The 21,451-nt window shown below is 48.7% G+C and overlaps 2 protein-coding genes across 7 annotated transcripts; one reads left to right on the forward strand and one right to left on the reverse strand.

Annotated features, from left to right (window-relative positions):
* The first annotated feature begins 2,780 nt into the window (after positions 1-2,780).
* Positions 2,781-12,789, forward strand: LOC122366310 (probable phosphoserine aminotransferase). 2 transcript variants are annotated; one of them, XM_043338431.1, is made up of 9 exons: positions 2,781-3,031; positions 7,454-7,584; positions 7,903-8,015; positions 8,475-8,636; positions 9,173-9,267; positions 9,533-9,702; positions 9,938-10,055; positions 11,263-11,402; positions 12,467-12,789. In XM_043338431.1, exons 1-9 carry the CDS (start codon positions 2,798-2,800, stop codon positions 12,570-12,572), a joined length of 1,269 nt encoding a protein of 422 aa, XP_043194366.1. In that variant the 5' UTR covers positions 2,781-2,797; the 3' UTR covers positions 12,573-12,789. The 2 variants fall into 2 exon arrangements, with proteins under 2 accessions (XP_043194366.1, XP_043194367.1); XM_043338432.1 differs by lacking the exon at positions 2,781-3,031 and adding an exon at positions 6,336-6,479.
* Positions 12,790-12,833: 44 nt separating this feature from the next.
* Positions 12,834-20,533, reverse strand: LOC122366311 (G-patch domain and KOW motifs-containing protein-like). 5 transcript variants are annotated; one of them, XM_043338434.1, is made up of 11 exons: positions 20,492-20,533; positions 18,944-19,128; positions 18,536-18,708; positions 17,444-17,544; positions 16,877-16,980; positions 16,356-16,536; positions 15,882-16,011; positions 15,323-15,509; positions 14,905-15,028; positions 14,442-14,598; positions 12,834-13,553 (listed from the first exon to the last, which is right to left on the reverse strand). In XM_043338434.1, exons 2-10 carry the CDS (start codon positions 19,078-19,080, stop codon positions 14,554-14,556), a joined length of 1,182 nt encoding a protein of 393 aa, XP_043194369.1. In that variant the 5' UTR covers positions 19,081-19,128; positions 20,492-20,533; the 3' UTR covers positions 12,834-13,553; positions 14,442-14,553. The 5 variants fall into 5 exon arrangements, with proteins under 5 accessions (XP_043194369.1, XP_043194371.1, XP_043194370.1 ...); XM_043338436.1 differs by having other exon boundaries at positions 20,428-20,495; XM_043338435.1 differs by lacking the exon at positions 20,492-20,533 and adding an exon at positions 19,773-19,907.
* Between the last annotated feature and the right edge of the window lie 918 nt (positions 20,534-21,451).

The following is a 21,451-nucleotide window of genomic DNA, read 5'->3' on the forward strand; positions in this document are numbered from 1 at the left end:
TCTGGCGCTGCGAGTTTTTCAGTACCTAGTCATCTTAAGTGTGAATTCTGAATCAAAATAGCTAATTAAACCTCATTTAGCTACGAACTCCACACTGACACCATTACCATCAAACTCCTCACATCCGCCTCACCCCACTCATGTCACAGCCAGTGACCCGACCGGCGCGGCGGCCCTAAATTGGGGAAATGTCAAGTGATTCGGATAAAAGCAAATGTCAGAGTCAGGTCTCCCTTCTAAAACTTAGTTACTTAGCGTTTATCACTGAACAATCTCGAGAACACCGTAACGGAGGCAGCCTGCCGCGGCGGCCCGACAACGGACACGGTTTTAATCTCTTCACTCGTTCTCATCCAAGGGGTGCCAATCGTATTAACCCTCGCCCGCACATGGGGGGGGGGGGTTGCCACCCCCCCAGGTAGTTTTTCTGCTCTGCACTACACATTTTTAGAAGTAGAAGGCTGATTTTTCGTATAGCTGCTCCTCTATCCTTTCTTGATGTCCACTCAAAATTTCAAGTTTCTGTGATTTTTGTTTTCGGAGATATGACCTTGTTTCAGGTCATGTCATGACCCAAATGGCCAATTCTCAACATCTTGCGTTTGCCATGGGCCTTGTGAGCTTTTGACACCATGATTTCGGCCTTTTTCGCCAGTCTTACCTCCCACCTATCATGGAACATGTTGTTCGACGATGTACAGGGGTCAAGGTCAGGGTCAAGGTCAACCTAGGTCATCTAAGATAATTGCGTTTTAGGCAAGCTGAATTTACTTTTTGTGAAGTTTTTTGACTGCATTTTTTGTAAAAGCTTCTCAGATCATGATTTCATGTAATATGGACCCAAAAACAATCGGTGCACACATCAGTATACACACAGACACACACAGACATACAAACACATATAATTGACCTTGACCTAACTTGACCTGAAATGACCTCAGCAGCAAAATTCTGGTCGGGTAGTGTGACAAAGAGGTTCTAGCTGGCTTGGCACCAGAAAACAGCATCGTCATCGGTATTTGATAAGCAGCGCACTTGATATCCAACGGTGACCCAAAACAGCAACATTTTTTAGTTTGACCTGACCTGGAAGGTCAATGAATGACCTGAGAAGGTAAAACTGGGTATCATTGGATTCGTCTCTTCCCAAAGAATCTTTTTGGTCTTTACCGCTAAGCTCTATCTCCAACAGGAACGAAATGGCGCGGGGGTGGCAACCACCCCCCCCCCCCATGTGCGTTCTAGGATGGGAAAATGGCATGTGCGGGCGAGGGTTAAACTTTTTGATCAGGTTCCTTTTATGTTCTAACATTAAAGTCTACAAGCAGCGGCGCCATGCCACCACAGTTCTTGGTATATGGTCTGAAACTGATACAATCACGGGACGGTCATCAGGTACACGGCACAGTGTGGACCGACCAGCGCGCTGCGGCCGGACCGTCCGTCATTGTGGCTGGGGAGTGGGGATCAGCCTGGTGCTGCAATGCATAAATTGGCTGAAATTCACTGTCTGGACCATATGTGCATCGATTAATTGTTTATCGTGTCTTATGCATGAAACATTTTACAAGCAAATTACCCAATGTTTGATTAGCGTTAAGCGTATTGATCCAACTCGAGCAATTTTCAAACGATTGACATCAATTGTTCCACCGTACACTAATCATGGGTACATAAGCATTGGGTAGGTAGGTGCTGGGTACCTACATATGTCTATCATGGCCATTGGAACAACGCCTTATATCCATACCTCAGCATTCAGACTAACTACACCTCTTTACGGGCACCGTGAACGTCCTACAGAGGTAAGATGACCTTGGTTGGGATCTGATCATCCCGTCGCCAGTCGATACCTACTCATCACTCAATTGATTTATGGCAGTCGATGGATGAAAAACTAAAAATAATCACTGGACTGTGGGGACTACCAGCTATCGCTAGTGACTTAGGGGCCGAACAAAGGGGACAGTAGAAACGACCGGCTCGCCCATCCATCAGTTATCGAACTACACCTCTCGTAAGCTTCGACGCGAGCTAATTTGACATGCGATTATACAGGGTATGAACTACGAAGCTTATATATTTTTTTGTTTGTGAAACAGGTGCATTTTATGTGCTTCTTAGAAACAAACAAAACGACATCACAATAATGATGATTGAGCAATGTACATGTTGGCCATAGCGTCAGCTCAAGACATTGTCCAACTGTCCAAGAGCCTACATATGGAAAACACTCCCAAGCGAGGACTGCTCCGGCTATTTTTAATATAAAAACACGATTCCGTTACGTTCAAGTTACGTAGATACGGAACCCGGCATCTTACGCAGAATTGAGTGGGGAACACGATCGTATCTTCAGAATTCCTCAAATTTACTCGCCGGACCTACGCCGGAAGTGTTTGTCTGATTTTCAAATACCCCGCGGTTACCTACCAATGCCCATCGACAAACATGTAGGTAATAGGTACTCACAGTAATAGGACTAGATTATCATCAATATGGACCATGCCCGATCAACACTACATACACACCACAACCGGTCCGGATGAAGGCCGGGTCGGGGAACGGTGGTGCCCCCCTCCACAGTCCACACTCGTCCCGGTGGACAGGTCATGGTGGAGTGTGGTCAGGTCGCGGTGGCACAACGACCACATTCTGCCCCTCCGGTGGACAGATCTCTTTGCTCATATCTTATCGTTACACACTTACTACCCACTTCCGGCTTGTAGTTTTAAGACCACGAGTGGGGTCATGAACCGGTTCATTTCCCTCCCGTTACACCCGATACCCGAGCCCCATGGACAGGTGGCGCCGCGCGGCGGCCAGCGCCGGAAGCTGGCGGCGCGGCGGCTCGGCGCAGGGGGGCGGTCGGGCCGGCCGGCCGGACGCGCTGCCGGCTGAGGACGGGGACGGGCCGGCCGGCGATCGGACGGTCACAGACGGAGCCGCACCGGGACCCCAGCCGCCGCACAGCGCCATGGAGCAGCCGATCGTGTTCTTCGGGCCGGGCCCGTCCAAAATCCCCGACCAGGTGAGGTGTGACCCAGCCCTGGGGTGCCGCCGGGTCAGGTCAGTCGGGGCGCCAGGGGTCAGGTCATCCGGAGTTCCAGAGTCGGACTGCCGAGAAGTTCTGGGTTAGCACTTAGCATTGAGTTGTTGTGTGGATGACGTCATCATATTTCAGTCGGAAAGCTTGATGGGTGTGCTTCCTACTGAACTGATGGTAATAATTTATGGTAAAAGGTATATTGATTGTTTATGGTAAATGGTATATTGATTGTTTATGGTAAAAGGCATATACCTAGTGAAAAGTGCAGCTCTATCCGAAATCTCTAGTGCCTATGTATATCGGCTGTCAAGTCATAGGATGAGGTGTAACCATGCAGCTGAGTTCAGAGCTCGAGCTCAACTGCCTGCTCCGTACGAGTATAACTCGAGGACCATGACCTTCGCCCACAGGGGAGCACTACCGCTTCAATCCTATTGGCCGTGGTGTCTAACGGTGGCGGCCATATTGCGCAGACCAAGAACCGGCCGCCGCCTGTGTTGAGGAATAGGGAATTCGGGACCTCGATTTACGTTTGCGGCCGCCGCATCCGTTACGTTCAAGTTACGTAGATACGGAACCCGGCATCTTACGCAGAATTGAGTGGGGAACACGATCGTATCTTCAGAATTCCTCAAATTTACTCGCCGGACCTACATTTGCACCGGCCGAGGGGGTTGATTGAACCCACCTCGCTAATGCGCCGCTAATTTAACTAGAATTAAGCGGTAAAGTGGTCGTATGCGGCAAAGTATAATGCAGAGTGACTGGTAGGAACCCGCTGTAAAGGTCTCAGGTCAACCGGTGACCTCTGAGGTCAGGTCAAGTGATCTTAGGCAAGGGTTCGGTTTTTGGTAAATAACTTCGCCAAAAATGGCCGTAGAGCCGCGATTTTGGCATCATCGTGTTCAGCTAGCTCAGGCGCATCGAATGATATACTTTTTGTTCGGGTCAGGTCAACTTAGGGTGTTGACCTCATGTCAAGGTCAGGTCAGCACCCCCAGGTCACGAAGTTGGTCGAAAGAGGTCATGTCGCATATCATTCGACTCGGCAGGTCTTCCTGAGTCCATTGGTGGCTTTCCCGACTCGCTAGCTCAATTTGATCGGGAGTTATTGAAGAAAAATTGTGACCCTTGTGACGTCACAAATGACGTCACGCAAGAGCAACAATGTAAATATGAAGCATAGAACCTTGCAAGGAGTGCATGAAATCATGATTCTATATGGTTGAGATAGTTTCAGATCATTCTCGGCGCCAAAATAGCAATTTTCATATTTCCCCATTGACTTATAAGGGTTTAACGTATTAGTTCCTTATATTTGAGGATTTTTTAGGATTTCATCTTGTTCTCCACTCAATTCTGCGTAAGATGCTGGGTTCCGTGTCCACATAGCTTGAACGTAACGGATGCAGCGACCGCAAACGTAAATCGAGGTCCCGAATTCCCTATTCCCCAACACAGGCGGCGGCCGCTTTCTGGTCTGCGCAACATGGCGGCACCGTTGGACACCATCTGGCGGCCGATGCGCATTCCACATTATAGAGTTCAGTGCCTTCGCCTGATGATCTGATCGTCTCTCGGTGTAAAGTGATGCCGTGTAAGATTATTGCTTAGGGTTTTGCCCAGGTGGTTACCACCCAGGTAGGTTCACATAAGTTAACATGACCATCGACCGACGTCCCGCGTCTCCACCTCCTATTTAATTATCACCGGAAATGAAAAATTCCAGCAACCAGGTATCATACTGAAATAGTGCGACTGTTGTACGCAGCCGTCGTATTTTGGCTCGAACAAAGCACTTAATCAAATCAGCTGTGTCGAAGCTGTATGGAGAAAGTGTTCTGAGCACTGCAGGACACAGCAGGAGAGACATTCGAGCATGTAATGACATGCGTTTCGCAATCGCTTATTAGAAACGACAAATATTTGTAATGACAGCGTAGAGGCGACAGGCTTGTTCAAGAATCCAACTTTCGACATTTTGGTATTCAGTTAGGAATTACATTGGCGTCCGACCAAGTCTGAATTAAAATACCTAGGAAATATCAGATGGCGGCAGTCGAGAAGTGAGAACTATTGCCTGCTATCATTTACGGGTGAACACTGAAATTGTCGTCGAGCAATAAACCATACAGTATTTGCCTCAGTCATGGGCATGTTATGCGCCCTGAATGGCTACCGATTATCAGTTCGGCAAATAGCAGCCATCTAAACTCGGAGCTTCTCCTACGAGCAGGACAGTGTATTCCCGTGAGCAGGACACTCAAGGGATGTCACAAAGAACGGCTGGCAGAGACAGAGCAGGTTCTCCTCTCCTCCCCACACAGTCACTCATACAGAAACGTCACACGCACTCGGAGACCATTACCGCGGGGAGGGGAGCTGGGAGACGGGGAGCTGGGGTGTGCTGGTCCGACACGGATGTTTGGATTTGAAGGCATGCGGTCAGTGACATCCGCGTCCGCGGAGAGGGACCAGAGGGAACTGGGGAGGGGCGTTGCAGAGAGGGGCAGTCGCTAAGCGAGGTCAGCATTCAACAGAAATGCCTTTAAAACTTCCTGGAGTAATGGGTACTCTGCCAGTTCAGAGGCTAGTTTCTAAGCATGAAGTAGTCTTATTCACTAGCCAGTACCTCAGCACGAAAGTCTAATGACTACGTGATGAAAGTACGATGAAAGCCCGATGATGGTAGATGTATTCCGATGATGCCTATCGGTCTGGCATGAATTGGGGTTGGATATCCGCGTCCCCGGTGTCCCCAGCCCCCTGGATGCCTTTCGAATTTCGATCCTCATGTCCCTCATATACTTATGTCTGCCCAGCCTGGCGTCTCTCCTAAGTTCAAGTTTTCTATCCCGAAAGTTGTTTTGCTTACCCGAATGCCCAATCCCAAGAAATCTCTGAGTGGTATATAAGATTCCTCAGGGACTACACTGAATCTATCTACGATGAACTCCATACGTCGCTTGAGCCACAAGTCTAACTACCAGTGAATGGAGCCATTGCCAATATCAAACAGTTCTCCTGACAGTCCGTATCGATATCGGAGCATAGCGTTGGCAATAAAAGTCATTTTCAATCTCCATGATGTGCCTTAACGTAAACCATGGGCGTTGAGTGACAACGTGTAAATCAGTACGTTGTCTTGGCCGACTAAATCTTATGACCGCGCTTAGCCCATAGCAGCAAAAGTCAGGGCAGCAAAACCACAAATAGCGCCTTTCGTAACGTAACCGTTTTTATCTAGTCGAGGGAAACAGCCCAGGCCAAGGCCCTAAGACATACCCAGGCCCCTGGAACCACAATCTTTTTTTGTAAGCGCATGGTAACAGAGGAGCCTGTTTCAGTTGCCTGCCCAGATACGACGCTACCAAGAAATTACCGCGCAGAGTGGTATAGACAAAAACGTGGTGCCTGCTGGAGAGATAACGTGAGTGGCGTCATCCCGCCATGTGGTTCGAGTTAGCAGCGAGATGTCAGCGCCCATAAATAAACGGAGATTTTCCGTACAAAACTGCATTACTCGCAGATCGCAGTGATCGACTCAAACATGCAGTTATGCCACATTTTATTAGGTATAATTAATGCCACCGGTCACAGGGTACATACGCTGAAACGGCCAATGTCATTGGGTACACTGGCATGGCGGAATGTCTGTCACGTACCAGTTTACCGCAAAACGGCATTATCGCGCGTTCCGTCCGTGAATAATAGATGGTGGTTCGCTTTTAGTATAGTCACCGTGGCTTTTAGTAGCTCCGGTCCAGTCTCGGTACTCAAGGGTACCATTGCGTATCTCCCCATCAGCTGCATGTTTATTGTTTACACTCCATCATTTCACTTGACTAGTTCGTTGCACAACGATTTTGAAAGTGGACATGCAATAAATACTGCTTTGAATTATGAATGATATGTTGTCAGAATTGGAAGGTTCACGGTGGGTAGGTAAATTTTAAAGAGTGCATCACAAAAGGCGTAGTCAGACCCCATATACATACCTTAACACTACTTACTAAGATAAAACGGCGCCTATACCTTTAATGCACCAAAACTTATTTAAATTAATTGCTATTAACAACTTACCTACTATAAATCCAAGCAACAAGCTGCTTGCTGAAGCTATTTGAGTTTGTGGTCAGCAGATGGCGCCCGCGTCACGCGCCTGAAGTTATACTGTTCCGCAAGGCACTGAGTGTGGGGCAAGGGACCGCGATCCATAACTGAATCATGAACCGTGCAATAACATGATTGTCGATTCAATATCACATAAAAGAACACGTTTCTCTCCACTTACATCAACGTCACTACCTCCCCGCCCGCGTTAGATAGGTATTAGGTGTCCCTCAAACTGCGTCAGACAGCTCCAAACCACCCCATTCTGACAACCCTCCGGTGGCGTCACAGGTGCTGGAGAGGGTGCAGGCCGAGCTGCTCAACTATGCCGGCACTGGCGTCAGTGTGATGGAGATCAGCCACAGGTCGGCCGAGTTCCAGCAGATCATATCGGGCACAGAGACCCGGCTACGGCGGCTGCTGTGAGTGGGAAACTATGCTCTGTTCACATGTCTAGGCAGGAGCTGGCTGGTTAGGAGTGGGGTTCTCGAATAAGGCATCCCAGTTGGTAGATGCATTTCATCATTGCATGTTTAAGGAAAATGGTTGAATACGTGTGATTTCATTTATGCTCGTAACTAATATCGAGCGTAACAACGCACAATGGTCACTGCGCTCGGTACGCTCCTCTTTCCATCATTGATCGATAAGATATAAATTGTGAAAATCGTCCGAGCTTCATCGTCGCCGCGGTACAAGTAGTCCTCAAATAGTGCGATCTGTCCCTCCGCGTGTTGCAGCCACATCCCGGACAACTACCGGGTGCTGTTTGTGCAGGGCGGTGCCACCGGCCAGTTCGCCGCCGTGCCGCTCAACCTCTGTGTCAACGGAAAGGCCGACTATTTCATCACAGGTGCGTCCCAGGCCCCGGGGAGGGGCACCGAGCACTGTCAGAGTTCAGCTCAGCTGCGCAATAATCGCTCAAAGGCTCGAATTAGTCTAATGAGGCGCGGACAGGCGGTGGCAGGTAGAGCGATGACCTTTGTAGCTTCACAGAGTAATACGCTTCACAGCATCCAGACACTAAGTGCATTACTTTTGCCCGTTTTCATCTTGTCAGAGGCATTAGTAAAGATCAATCTTCAAAAGTATACCGAGTGGTCTTTGGCCGGCAACTTTTAGTCAGCGACTTTTGACCACTGACCCATGACTTCAGACCTTTGACGTATGACCAGTGACCTGTTTAGACCAAAGTCATGTCGCGAGATTCGGCCGATGACCTGAACGTAGCGTAGTGGACCGGTAACCGGTGGCCTCCGACCTGCACACAACGACCCCGGCGGATGACCCAACCTTCCCCAACCACCTTCAGGCACATGGTCGAAGAAGGCGGCGGCCGAGGCGGCCCGATACCTGGACATGCAGCCCGTGCTGCCGGCCACAGAGAAATTCCTCGGCATCGCCGGCCGAGACCAGTGGCGGCTGAGGCCGGACGCCGACTACGTCTACTACTGTGACAACGAGACCGTCGAGGGTAGGTCCGCCGCCCCGCCGAACCCGCTGACACATCGAGCTGCCGGCCGACACCCGCCGCCACGAACATCTACCACACATAGCGGCCTCACGCCCAAGTCCTCAAATATGGCAGCGAACTTACGCCGGGGTTAACACAGAAAAGATTAACTTTTAATGATCCATGTCCCTGCAGCCTCGATTCATGGTAGAGCCTTACTTTCTATCAACCTTGCGAACACGGCGATGGAGTGATGCAAGCGGTTAGCAAGTACCAGGACGGCGAGGGTAGTTATGATGTATTGGCGGTGTTATCAAATATGTATGGAGTCAAACTACACGGGGGCGGTAGCACCACTGCACGAACCCTTAAACGTTGATGATGGGTGCTGCAATGTGTTGCAGCGCCGTTTCACGGACTACAGGTCGTGCGATGTCATACAAAAGGACATCAGGAACTGTACCACTGTTGCATGGGTCGTGTACCCATGTTTGCTACATTATTTGTTCTCTGTCCATACGCTGTCGGATTTGATGGAGCTGGGCCTCCTTCGGCAGGCGTCGAGTTCCAGGAGGTGCCCGACACCGGGGACGTGCCTCTGGTGGCCGACATGTCGTCCAACATCCTCACACGGCCCATAGACGTCAGCAAGGTGAGAATGCCGTCCCGACGGAAGGACACAGCCCTACCACAGCTCGGCTGAGTTCCATAAAACCGCAGACACACGAGAGTCAGCCGCTCGCTCTAGCCGTGGGTGGCATCACACGGAAACTACCTTTGTCATAGTTACCGGGGTTTACCAAATGTTCAACTGGCACCGCACTGACAATTGACATGTCACTGACACCGCACGCTGTTACTGAAACAGTTTTGTGACTGACACCATGCCGACACTGACATCTCATTCTCCACGGCAGTTTGGCGTGATATTCGCCGGCGCTCAGAAGAACATGGGTCCGGCCGGACTGACAATAGTCATCGTGCGTGAGGACCTGCTGGGCCGCGGTCTGCCCGTCTGTCCGTCAGTTCTCAGCTACAGCACAATGGCCAAGGCTGGATCTTTGTATAACACACCTCCTTGCTTCAAGTGAGTAGTAAGAACGCCGGATAGATAGAGCGGTTAGTTCTACATACGCCGGATAGATGTGGGTCCATTTGAACACCACTGGATGTAAGAGCATATAATGAAGCGGATAGGACCGACCAATGATGGCCAGCGACTCTGAGATACTGATGCGACCTTGTTTTATCTGAGTGAGACGGTCCCTCTGAGTCAGAGGGCCGATCAGAGGGCTGACCATCCATTCAATTTCCTCTTTCAGCGTATACGTGACGGGCAAGGTGCTTGACTGGGTCGAGGAGCAGGGTGGAGTCGAGGAGATGTCAAAGAGAAGCGACACCAAGGCCAAGCTCATCTACACCGCCGCTGACCAGTCAGACGTGAGTCTCCCCTCACCTACACAACACTCTCAGTCATACTGTACACAGGTTCTGAGCATAGCTCCTTTCGGCTGTTTCGTAAACTGAGTCAAAACTGCAAGCAACGGCTGATTGCAGAGCGATGGTGCGGAATAGGGTGTGTCGCAATTCTTTTGGAATTCGGCTTACTAATAATGAATTATGACATCGTTACAGACTGCTTGTGTTAACACATCGTTATGTGTTGACACAAACCGCCTATGGCGCACCAGATTGTACTACGAACGTGTTTTCATTAGTCCTGTTGCATCAAGTAGTGTTTGTTGCTTTCACCAGGCCACCCACCCGCTGTTTCAGTATCAGTCGGATTACAGTGTAACTTCATGCCCGTGTTTGCCAGGATAGCGGTCCAAACCAGCATACACCCAAGCCCCTAAATATGTACACCATCCATTTCTTGCTCCCCTTCCGCGGAGAATTGACCAATGACCACTTTGACCAGCCTATAACGCCCCCTCTCCCGCACATCTTCGGCACGCCCAAACCCAATCCTTATTTCTCATTCGGCTCCAAATTAGGCAACACATATCATACACAAATAAGAACTGGAAGCCTCCCACTAAATGCCAACCTGTACCAACTCCAGAAACTTCCCACTCCTCAATGCGTTTGCCTCGACAGATCAGAAACAATACATCATTTCCTTTTAACTTGCCCTCTCTACCAACGAATCAGAACCCATTTTTTCACTCGACTTTCATTGGTCTTAGGTAATAATTATCAAAATTTGTCACCTCAAGACCTCTTCCAAAAACTCATACACGGACACAACATGACCACAATCACTGACGGCGGCCGGGAGGCCGCGGCGCTCTTCCAGGACTTCGTGGTCAGGGCGATGGCATTGCGGCGGGCGGCGGGGACGGGGGCTGACTCAGCGGAGGAGTGATCGCTCACCTTTATTGTACTTTTAGTTAGTTCACACTTTGTTGGCCCACTTTGTTGATCCCGGCGGTGTCATGTTTTGTAACCTCGTTTATTTTAAGGAGAGGTGCCTTGATTTAAGCGTTGCGCTTTTGCACCAATCCTATTTGTTTCACTTTTGTACTTATTTTGTCTTTTTCTGTTGACAATAAATGAGATGAGACATACACACATAAAGGTAACCTAAAAGTGTCTGTCCCAACTCTCTGTATGGCGACACCTGACCGGCCCTTGTCGCCCGCAGGGTTTCTACGTGGCGCCCGTGGACGGGGCTGCCCGGTCCCGAACGACGGTTCAACTGCGAATCTCAGCGGGAGCAGAGCTGGAGAAAAAGTTCCTCAAAGAGGCCGAGGAGGTCGGCTTCAAAAGCCTCAAAGGCCACCGGTGAGCGATAGTGCCACGGCGCTGGAGGGTAGACTGAGCGAGCTGAGACCGCCAGCGTTCGGAGAAGCCAAAACTGAAACGCTTCCAAGTAGCAGCGCCATCTAACAGAGCCGATATCGTCATCGTCACATTTCCTCGTACAATGGCTACCCAGAATTGTGGCATGTTTTCGTCCCGGTCATTGGCTTACTTGATCTGGTTACTGCGAAGCAGTTCCGAGAGAATGGCGGGCTAAACCGGAGCCTCCTTTCATTTAAGGGTTCCTCAACCCCCGCAGATTTGCGGTTTACTTTTTCAGGCTACATACTAATTGAATTAAATGCACCCAGACATTCTCATTCCCGCTCTATGCAGTCAAAGAGATTTCCGCGATTACAACCGGCGCAAGTGAAAGAAAGGCAGATGCACCGCAGACCGCAGTCCACATGTATCCCCCCCCCCCCCGGCCCCCATTCTACGAGTATATTAAGGTAGAGTGCGAGTAATTGAATACCTTCGCGAACCCGATCACGCACTAGACTACACTACGCGTGCCAACGACCTCAGTAGCCGTGCATACTGCATATTTTAAATGTGAGAGCCATTAGTGGCATATAGACTCATCCGGGGCTTCCGTCATGCACGCTGACGAAACCGCAGTCCAAATGGAGCCGACACTTCCTCTGATCTTCATGCGACGGCCCTTCGCACGTAGGGAACAAAGTAACACCCTTGTCCCGCATTCCCTTCAAACACGATTCCTCGAACCCATTACCCGTGTTCGCAGTGCTTCCAAGAACGGGACTACTGGCCGCCGGTCAGTTTTTGTTCCACACTACCGATATCGCGTTTATTTGGACCCTGAACGTGGCATCGAACGGAACACAGATATGAATAATGTGCTAAGACTGAGTGCTCATTATAACGGCACTGACAAAATGTGAGTGTGTTTATGCGTTTGACGAGTAGCAGATTTCCAGCCACCCCTCTGTGTATAAGCGTGATCATTCCAGCCCGGTCGTTATTCCCCAGAGATTGTGCGGTGTGCGTCGATATTTGACAGTCTGTGCCCGTTTCTCCGGCAGATCGGTAGGAGGACTGCGAGTAGCGCTCTTTAACGCGCTCACCGTACCGCAGATCGAGAAGCTGGTCAAGTTCCTCGGCCAGTTCGCCACCCAGAACCGGGGCTGACCGGTGTCCCCCTCCCCTCTCCCCGTCCCTGGAGGATGACTGGCCGGCACAGACGCCCGCGGCTCTGGCCAGCACGTGTCTAACATCTGCCGGCTGGCGCACAGCCCGGCTGCCACCCGGGATCGCGGCTGATCTGTGTATATCTCCGCCGTCACAGCGCCCACGAAACAGGCACCGCCGCCCGCCATCACCCGACCCAATAAACTTCATCGAAGGACGCATTGTGTCCGCGCCTGACCCCACGCATCCACCGGCTGAGGAGGCGATATAACCGTGGAAAAATGAACATTTATGTCACATGATGAGTACATGAACATTGGATGATCATAGGTATCAACAGCGCGTTATCTTATGTATGTTTGTAAGGAATCGACACAAAACCACAGATGAGATGATAACAATGAGCTCATATGATGTGTGCACAACCTCCATATTTGACATGCCACGGTATAAAAAAATCAGCACTAAGTAAACATTACAAAACGGCTCCCTTCAGCCATCTAGCACCACATCGTACCATCTTCAGCACCGAATCCGTCGACGGTAGCCACGATGGTAACACGTGCCATCTTGTGACAGTACATGTCCTCGATTCCACGCCTTGGCGCCTTGGTAGGTCGGATGGCAGGACTCACGCCGCGTGAGGGCCTGGTTACTTGCAGCGAGGCCGGCCGACCTCAGCCGAGGGCCTGGTGTGCTGAGATCTACCGTTCTGAACTAAAAACCTCCATATCGCTGGTATACCAGCGATGCCTCTGGTATAGCCTCTGGTATACCCGAGTACTCTGGTTTGCCATTCTCAACTGAAGACCCCACACAGCTCCTATACTATTAGCGTACGATTCTGTCTCAGCTGTAGGCCTCCAAGCTGCCGGTGTACTCACAGATGTCGTCATAGTCTAGCGTCGCCAGCTGCTGGTCGGGCAACAGCTGCAGGGTGGCGCGACACCGCTTCGAGTCTCGGTCCACCAGCTCTCCTACCTGGGAGAAACATGGAGGCGTCAACGTGACTTCAATGTGTAGGGTCAGCCTCTCTCCCTGCCAGGCACACACATATAGCCGCAGAGAGGAGAGGGATGACAGCGCGTGTGCGTACAGACTGTAGGACCAGAAGACGATAAATAAAGAAAATAAACAATCATTTTATTCACAATCATACGCAAAAGGAAAATACAAAGACTGAATGAATAATTTACCGCACACACTCAGTGACAAAAATATGCGAGGATGTTATGCATGAGGGGCAAAGGACCAGACTTAACGCAGCCTAAATAACGAGAAATGACGAGGAAAGGGATTATTACGCACAGAAAGGTTTAACCCAGCTTTACTACGGCGTAAGTGATCGATCGATCGATGGTGTTCAGTGTTCATTCAGCCCGTGGCACTGCCACTGGAGTCTGGAAGTAAAGCGAGAGCACCCACTCTACACGGTCCGTTACACTGCTGGTTCCATTATTATCCGATAGGTGGCACAGTGGGCGCCAGAGCGGGCACGGAAGGCAACAGAGTATCAGCGGTATCGATGTCTTATTGAGCGAATGATGGTGGCACTAGCCACATGTAACATCGGATGGGCTGATGAAGCTCTTCTCGCCATAAAAAAGCTTCCTGAATAGCATGAATTCAATATTTTATCTCAGCCTCTCGCTCATACCAACATTTTCCTAAATGAATATTTCGTAACAAACAAGTTAGTTCACCTTAAACTGCTTTGAACATAATTAAACCTCCTGGTTAGAGGAGAGCGAGCGAGGCTGCTGAAATGTCGCATCAGGGGCAAACCACAGCTAACTTCGTAGTTACCTCCCGCTCCGTGATGACAACACCTGCACGTTTCGAGTGTTCTGTCTGTCCGCGGTGCCTCACCTGACCGGTATGGGGTCCCCGGACCACCATCACTGCCCCGGGCGCTCGGCGCGGTATGACCGTCTCCAGCCGGGCGGTAGCCACGTCCTCCAGGAGCCGACCGTCGGCGTCCTTACAGATACACAGGTCGGCCCGTGATGACATCGACGACAGTCAGCTGGCGGAGAGAAGAGAGATAATGGGTCAGAACATGGCAGTAATAGCATCCCCATTCTCCGGTCAGCTAGCAGAGAGGAGAAAGAGTTGTTGGGGCATGGCATTGACAATGATAGCATCACCGATTAGTCGGCCAAGAGTGGCATTAGAATATCACAAAAACAAAAAACAAAAAAAAAAACAGTAAGATGGCAGGGAAAAGACGTGTGAGAAAGAACACGACAGCAGGGTCGTTCGTTCGTCATTTTGTATGCCAAACAGCAGCCAAAGCAGGCACCTCTTCGGCAACTGATTGCCAGTTTCTCACCTTCTGTTTGTAGTAACGGCCCTTTTTGTACTTTTGGTCGATGCAGCGGACTCGCAGCTGGGGTCTGACCCAGGGCCGGCGGGTCTCCCGGCTTCCAGGTGAATCAGCTGCCCTCTCAGATGACCTGTAGGTCAACAATGAGCAATGGGTCACACAAGATTGGTACAGAAGGAAGCTCTCTCGCCTCCAGCCGACTCAGGAACGGACAAGGGTCGCTCATATACTTTATCAGCCGCCTGAAGCACAGAAGCCTAAGGTCCAACATGTAGGTATGGCCTACCCCGTCCACCTCATGCGGCCACCATCAACACTATTCACAAGCTTCCCGGCTACCTTCACAACACCGTACCCGTCACCTCTGTGACTCCCTGACACCCGTTCCGTCCCTCTCCTACCACCCGTCAACCCAACCCCTCACCTCTCCTTCTTATCACCACCGGCCGTCTTGTCCCGATGACGGTGCTTCTCTCCATTCTTAGACCGCCCCGAGTCCCGCTCGGCGGCTTCGTCTGCCCGTGAGGAGGACTTTTCCGAACGGTCCCGACCACGCGCCGACTCGTGCTCCTTCTCCTGCCGCTCCTTGTACTCGGTGTACTTCTCCTGGTCTGAAGAAAGTAGGGGGACAGGTCGACTTGAGCGAGGATATACATGAGCGTGGTGAGAGAGTAGTTACTAAAGCACCCCCACTTCTTACTGGGGAATAATAAAACGGGATATGGTCGGAGAATAATAAAGCGGAAAACCCAGAAGCTGCACATCGCCTAGCAAACGTCTCTTGAGACCAGAGAAAGTAAGCACAAACTATATCAGACGAAACAAGACACTTGCTTTAAAGCAAACAGAGGAATGGGTGGTGAACGGAATTCTACGAGTACTGAATGGCCTGTAAATGCTGGTGACAATCGTAACCATGCTAGACTAATTGCAGCAATGGACGGCAGGATGGCAACTTAGTCTATATTCGACTGCCCACTCACTGATGACGCGGCTGTTGCGCTTGTAGTCCTTCTTGGTGACCAGCCGGAGCGCGCCCTCGGGCAGGCTGCTGGTGTTGCCAGAGACGGCCATTTTGACCAGCGCCCGGCCGTCGCCGTCCAGGCTAGATACCTACTGAGACCAGCGAACGGTCAGACACGTCTCGTGACCGGCACACAGATGCGCCAGACTCAGTGACACAGAGAGCCCGGCCGTCGTCATACAGGCAGAGAGCCTGGCCGATGACGACCTATCGGAACGAGTCATCGGTCAGCCACGTCCCCACACACAGATGCATCGAGCTGGCCAGTAGCACGCTAGCACCAGGCGTCGAATCGACCGGGCATCGATATGATGACTCAGCAAAGTAACACTACTTGAATATTCCTATTCGGAGCGCCGATGCCTCGCCCATCTACGGCTGGATCAAATTGTCTGAGCAAATCCAATAAGTTCCAATGGTCTCCGACACCTACCTGACCATAGTTGCCCTTCTCCTTTCCGATGGTGACCACGACGAACGCGCCGGGTGCCATGGTCAGCTCCTCCTGATCTCCGTCGGCACCGGCCGCCGCCGGGGTCTGCTGAGCGGTCGCTACGGACGCGCCCAGACCGAGACCCTTGGGGCGCACCACTGCCTCGAACTGACCCACCTTCCTGCGGGGGCACAGGGAGGGAGAGCTTAACACCGGGCGCGGACGGCACGGCAGAGTGTGGAGCGAACTTCAACTGGAGAGGGGAGGTAAGATGGTGGGGAAACATCGCACATTGCTTAGGCGGAGAACAAACGATGCGGAAAAACATGTTTCACGCAACATAAATGTTCATTTACTGACAAGGTGTAGGGCAAGACCATCAACGAATTAATCAATACTGCCGTTTTGATAACTCATACCACGTCATTAGGAGCGATATCGGAAAGTGAAGAAAATCGTTCTTCATTGTTTCAAAGTTCCACATTTTAAGCACAAGCGTACGAGCGCGGCCGTATACTCACTCTCCCTTCTTGCCGGTTCCGTCGCCATCCTTCCAGCCCATTCCGCGCAGCAGCGCCTTTCCGAACTCCTCCACCGGTACACTGTCATAGTCGTCCAGTGTAGGCTGAAATACGAACAAAGAATGTACTGCCAGTTGCATAATACGTCGTAAAAATAAGGACGACCTATAAGTAACGTTGGAAAACATTTGCTTACCTTGATACCAATTACCATACACAAGCATTTATCTCCAATGAGCCTCAGAGCAGTCTGAACTTATGACCTTCCAAGTGAAGAATTAATTATAAAGCCTTTTTGTAACAATTTTTTCTTCCTAAAAAACATAGGCATTGGTTTCCATTTAGTCATGGAAACCAGCAACCTTCAAATTCGAGTTTAGCTTTGCAACTCAATGCTAAGTTATCATCGACAGAGAGCAGACATGTGCTTTATGCATATGACAATCAATGTAATCATCTGGTCAAGTGAAAAGAAGTTGTTGCGATGGGAAATGGTATCTTTGGTACAAAGGCTACGACTACTAAAGAAAAGAACTGCAATACTGAATTAATAAAATATTTTCTTACCACTTCTCCAATGGTGGCACCCTGTACAATGCTGCTGGAAGCCACTTCAATGTCAGCCACTTCCTTTCCTTTTCCCTTCCCATCAGCTCCTTCTGCTGCCTCTGAAATAAGAAATGAAGAATACATTACACCACTAACAGTACCAGTAAAACGCCTTTTGGGGCGACTAACGGAGCGAGCTAGAGGGTGAGCCTTGCAAGTGCGAAATTTTGAGGGGGTACATAGCTCCAACTGGCTTGTGCACGGCACCCTACAAACCGGTCTCTAGCGGTGTGCCAAATTTGAGCACAATCGCCCCAGCCGTTCTCGAGATCTGGAAGCGGCACCCTGCACGTGCGCACGTGCAAAATGGGTCCCAACTGACTTGTGCACGGCACCCTACTAACTGGTCCCTAACCGTGTGCCAAATTTGAGCGCCATCGGTCCAGCCGTTCTCGAGATATGGAAACGACCCCTGCACCTGCGCACGTGCAGCAGCACCCCAACTGTGGCACATGGATATGCATTGCCTAGTAGGTGTCTACCTACATGCCAACTTTCAGCGCAATCGGCCCTAGTTACCGAGATATTGCAACAATTACAAAACTGACACGTCTTCGTTTTGCACGTGGCACGTGCATAAGGGGTCACCCACATCATCAGAAATAGTCCAAAATACTTGGTGGAAGGAATGAAGCTACCCTACAAAAAAATTCCCGCATGTAAATCGGTCAAGTGGTTGCGGAGATATAAGCCTCGCAAAAGCGTCCGCACGGCCGGCCGGCCGCTCATACTCAGAAATTTCCGTTAATCTAAGGAAAGACTTTACTCGCTTCGCTCGCTCCGTAATTACACACTAAAAAATACAATTGCCCCAGACCCCAATTCAAAATAATATACCTTATCATTGACATGACAAATTGAATTGTTACTCTGCACAGCTAAACTGTTTTTATAATTTCCCATTCAAACCATTTTCTTCAACCACGTATATAGGGTAGCATTTTAAAACCACCATGAATAGGTAATTCACTAGCCTAATATGATTGTTCCAAGCAAAAGTGAACCAACTATGATTACTGGTGATAACTAAACACAATTCTTGATATTTACCCTGTAGAATTTCTGCAGCAGCCAAAGAATCCAAATTCCCCTCTCCCACTGCAGAATCATGCTCTTTGGTATCAGTCACTGTGGATGGTTGGTTTTCAACAGCCTTTTGAATTTTCAGCTTTGGTTTCTTCAGTGGGATAACCAGTGGAACATATTCCTTCCTTTTCTTTGTGCTGGCAAAAATAAGACAACAATGAAGGTCAAAACACTCATCTATATCCTACATTCATGTTATACAATAAAAATTTTGCAACATCAAGAAATAATTGTGTTAAGCCTATTGCTTTGAAAATCTTGACAATTGAATAATGCATCAAAAATGACCAGGAGTTTAACACAACCCCATAATTTCATCACAGGAGAATATTCAGAAAGCCAACTGCTAATTAACAGCTTAGTCTTACTTACCTTTCAATGCCTTTGTCATCAACTGATTTAACAAAGTCCACTTCTTCACTCTTCTCAGTAGAGTTAAGAGAAGTTTGTATCACAGATGGTTTCTTAACAGCTTTTGTGAATTGAAAAGCAACTGGCTTTGACTCCATGGTGTCCACTCTTCTAGTATCTTGACGTGATGCTCAGCTCGGTGTTGACTGCAAAAAAAAAATTGATCCAAGTTCAGGTCGTTCAAAATGTGCAGACACCTAACTTCAAAAAATGTCCTTACTTTTAGTGAAAGCACATGTTTAAAGCATAGTGAAATAAGAATGGAAAATGAAGACCCAACCTGTACATTGCACAACAAGCATTTGGCACCACCTATGTCATTATTTACTCTAAAGCCACAGACCATGGTGGTGTTTCACCAGTGATAGCAGCATGCTGATATTCCATTTCGCGAGCTAACGTCACACTTGTGGTAGTGTTGGGAGCAACAGGCTTGTTAACCTCTCCATGGAAAGCCCAATTTTACATGTGTAATAGCAGCATGCTGCTTTCACCGGTGAAACACCACCCATGAGTCAAAAAACAAGGGCAGTCATATCAGGTCATATCAATATACCTATTTTCCCAGGATATTCCATTTCCAGTGAGAAGTGACCAGGATTTTAAAGTCCAAATCAAATTGAAATGTCAAATAAAACGACTGACGCCTGAAACTTGAAAGTAGTGTAGTAGACTTCTAAAATCTAAGAATGCGCAAAGTTTCAGATAAGCACATTTTCGTTATCAATTATCAAAGGTAAATTCTAGAATGTTTTATCAAAATCAGGGCATTAAATGAATCGATATTCACCTATTTATGCAGCTAATACAATATCAATATCCCAGGCATCGGTAAAATCCTTTTTGAAAGGATTGCATTCCCAATCCACATTCCTAGTGCCGAAGTGGATTGCATTCCTACCCGCAATCCCCTTTTTCACTTGGATTGTGATCAAATCCGCAATCCTTTTTTGCAATCCTGTTGTATTGTTATGTGCACTAGTGGATCTGGGGGAGGGAGGGGGGGCATAGGGCCGTGCCTCCTCCCCAAATCACCCATTTCTAGTACCTAGTCTTGCGAGTAAATCCTATCTAAGGCACATCGCACAGGTATTTTATGGGAAATATTTTTGCCTCAAACACCCCCACATTTAAACCTCTACCCAACCAGTGTTTTATATTTTTAAAACTCTCCCTCAAATACGTAATTTTGCCCTTCCTATGTAGTTCATCAGCGTATATTATTTTGAGCGTTTAAATTAAAAGCGTTAAAATTATTTCAAGTTTCGATGTAAAGCCCTTGATAGCAAAGTACATTAAGCCGATGAAGCCGATCGCATAATTTTCAAACACAACAAACCATTTCAAAGCACTAATCAAACACAATCCGGATTGGATTGCAAAAATTGGAAGTATGATGCAATCCAATCCGCAATCAAATCCTGTTTTTGGAATGGATTTCAAACCCAGGTGCAATCCACCAAAAAGGAATGCAATCAGGATTTTGCAATCCTGCAATCACAATCCTACCGATGCCTGCAATATCCCCAGCATCCCCAATATCAATATCCCACGCAAAAGAACGTTTGCGGCGGAACTGAATCGCTTGCGTGAGAAATGAAATGCTACCATATTTATATGGCATCATATATCCTTCACTTCCCTTTTTAGTTTTAGTTGCTCTGACGCACAAGACAGGCTGTGGTCTGTATGTGCGTATATTTGGCGTCAAATTCGTATTCGCGTGGAAAAAAATGATAAAAACTATCAGCGGACCACTAGGAATCTCTTGCAAATTGGTCCACTGATACAATAAAATCTTCTGATTACGATGTTGATTATAAATAAGCGCGGCACGACCTACGAACGGAGTCATAAGAGGTCAAAGGTCACGCACCGTTGCCCATTATCAAAAATACATTGTATGCGGACCCCTAGGAATTTTTTGAAACTCATTTCTACTATATATTTTCATCTTCTGATCACAATGGTGTTAATATCTAGGCGCGGCACGCCCTACGAGCTGAGATATGACATTACCAAATTATGCGTGGTTGCCTTTTACAAAATAAAATTTATGTGCGGACCCCTAGGAATCTATTGAAATTTATCCCAGCGATAGATTAAAATCTCCTGATCACGATGGTGATAAAATCTAAGCGCGGCAAGCCTAAAAAACTGAGAAATCAAAGATCAAAAATAAGAATCAATTGATTGGCTTTATGACGCATGGCAGACCAATTGGCGCAAACAATTTTCTGTGTGAAAATCGTGGTGTGGTGATATTGTGCTGGTTTTAATCGAATAATCGAAGGTCTATTTGCTCAAATAATCTGGTAATCACTCAAGATTAAGACTGATCGTCCCAAGATTAAAAGGATACTGGCTATTTTCACAGCGTTTCAATGTGCGAACTGCTGGATTGGGTGGTCATGGCAAGAAAAGTGCTCCTAATATGAATTGTTTTAATTTTCCATTTTGATAGGCATA

Source organism: Amphibalanus amphitrite, unplaced genomic scaffold, assembly GCF_019059575.1.
Source record: "Amphibalanus amphitrite isolate SeventyFive unplaced genomic scaffold, NRLGWU_Aamphi_draft 000796F_arrow, whole genome shotgun sequence".
Classification (NCBI taxonomy): Eukaryota; Metazoa; Arthropoda; class Thecostraca; order Balanomorpha; family Balanidae; genus Amphibalanus; species Amphibalanus amphitrite.

What these genes read in the sequence shown, in the direction of transcription:
- LOC122366310 (XM_043338431.1), top strand. Translation starts at nt 2,798, where the DNA reads ATGGACAGGTGGCGCCGCGCGGCGGCCAGCGCCGGAAGCTGGCGGCGC. An exon ending in CGTCCAAAATCCCCGACCAG is followed by an intron (nt 3,032 to 7,453) that starts GTGAGGTGTGAC and finishes GTGGCGTCACAG; the next exon opens with GTGCTGGAGAGGGTGCAGGC. An exon ending in TGACAACGAGACCGTCGAGG is followed by an intron (nt 8,637 to 9,172) that starts GTAGGTCCGCCG and finishes CTCCTTCGGCAG; the next exon opens with GCGTCGAGTTCCAGGAGGTG.
- LOC122366311 (XM_043338434.1), bottom strand. Translation starts at nt 19,080, where the DNA reads ATGGAGTCAAAGCCAGTTGCTTTTCAATTCACAAAAGCTGTTAAGAAA. An exon ending in GTGCCACCATTGGAGAAGTG is followed by an intron (nt 16,981 to 17,443) that starts GTAAGAAAATAT and finishes TTCGTATTTCAG; the next exon opens with CCTACACTGGACGACTATGA. An exon ending in GGTGGTGATAAGAAGGAGAG is followed by an intron (nt 15,029 to 15,322) that starts GTGAGGGGTTGG and finishes GTTGACCTACAG; the next exon opens with GTCATCTGAGAGGGCAGCTG.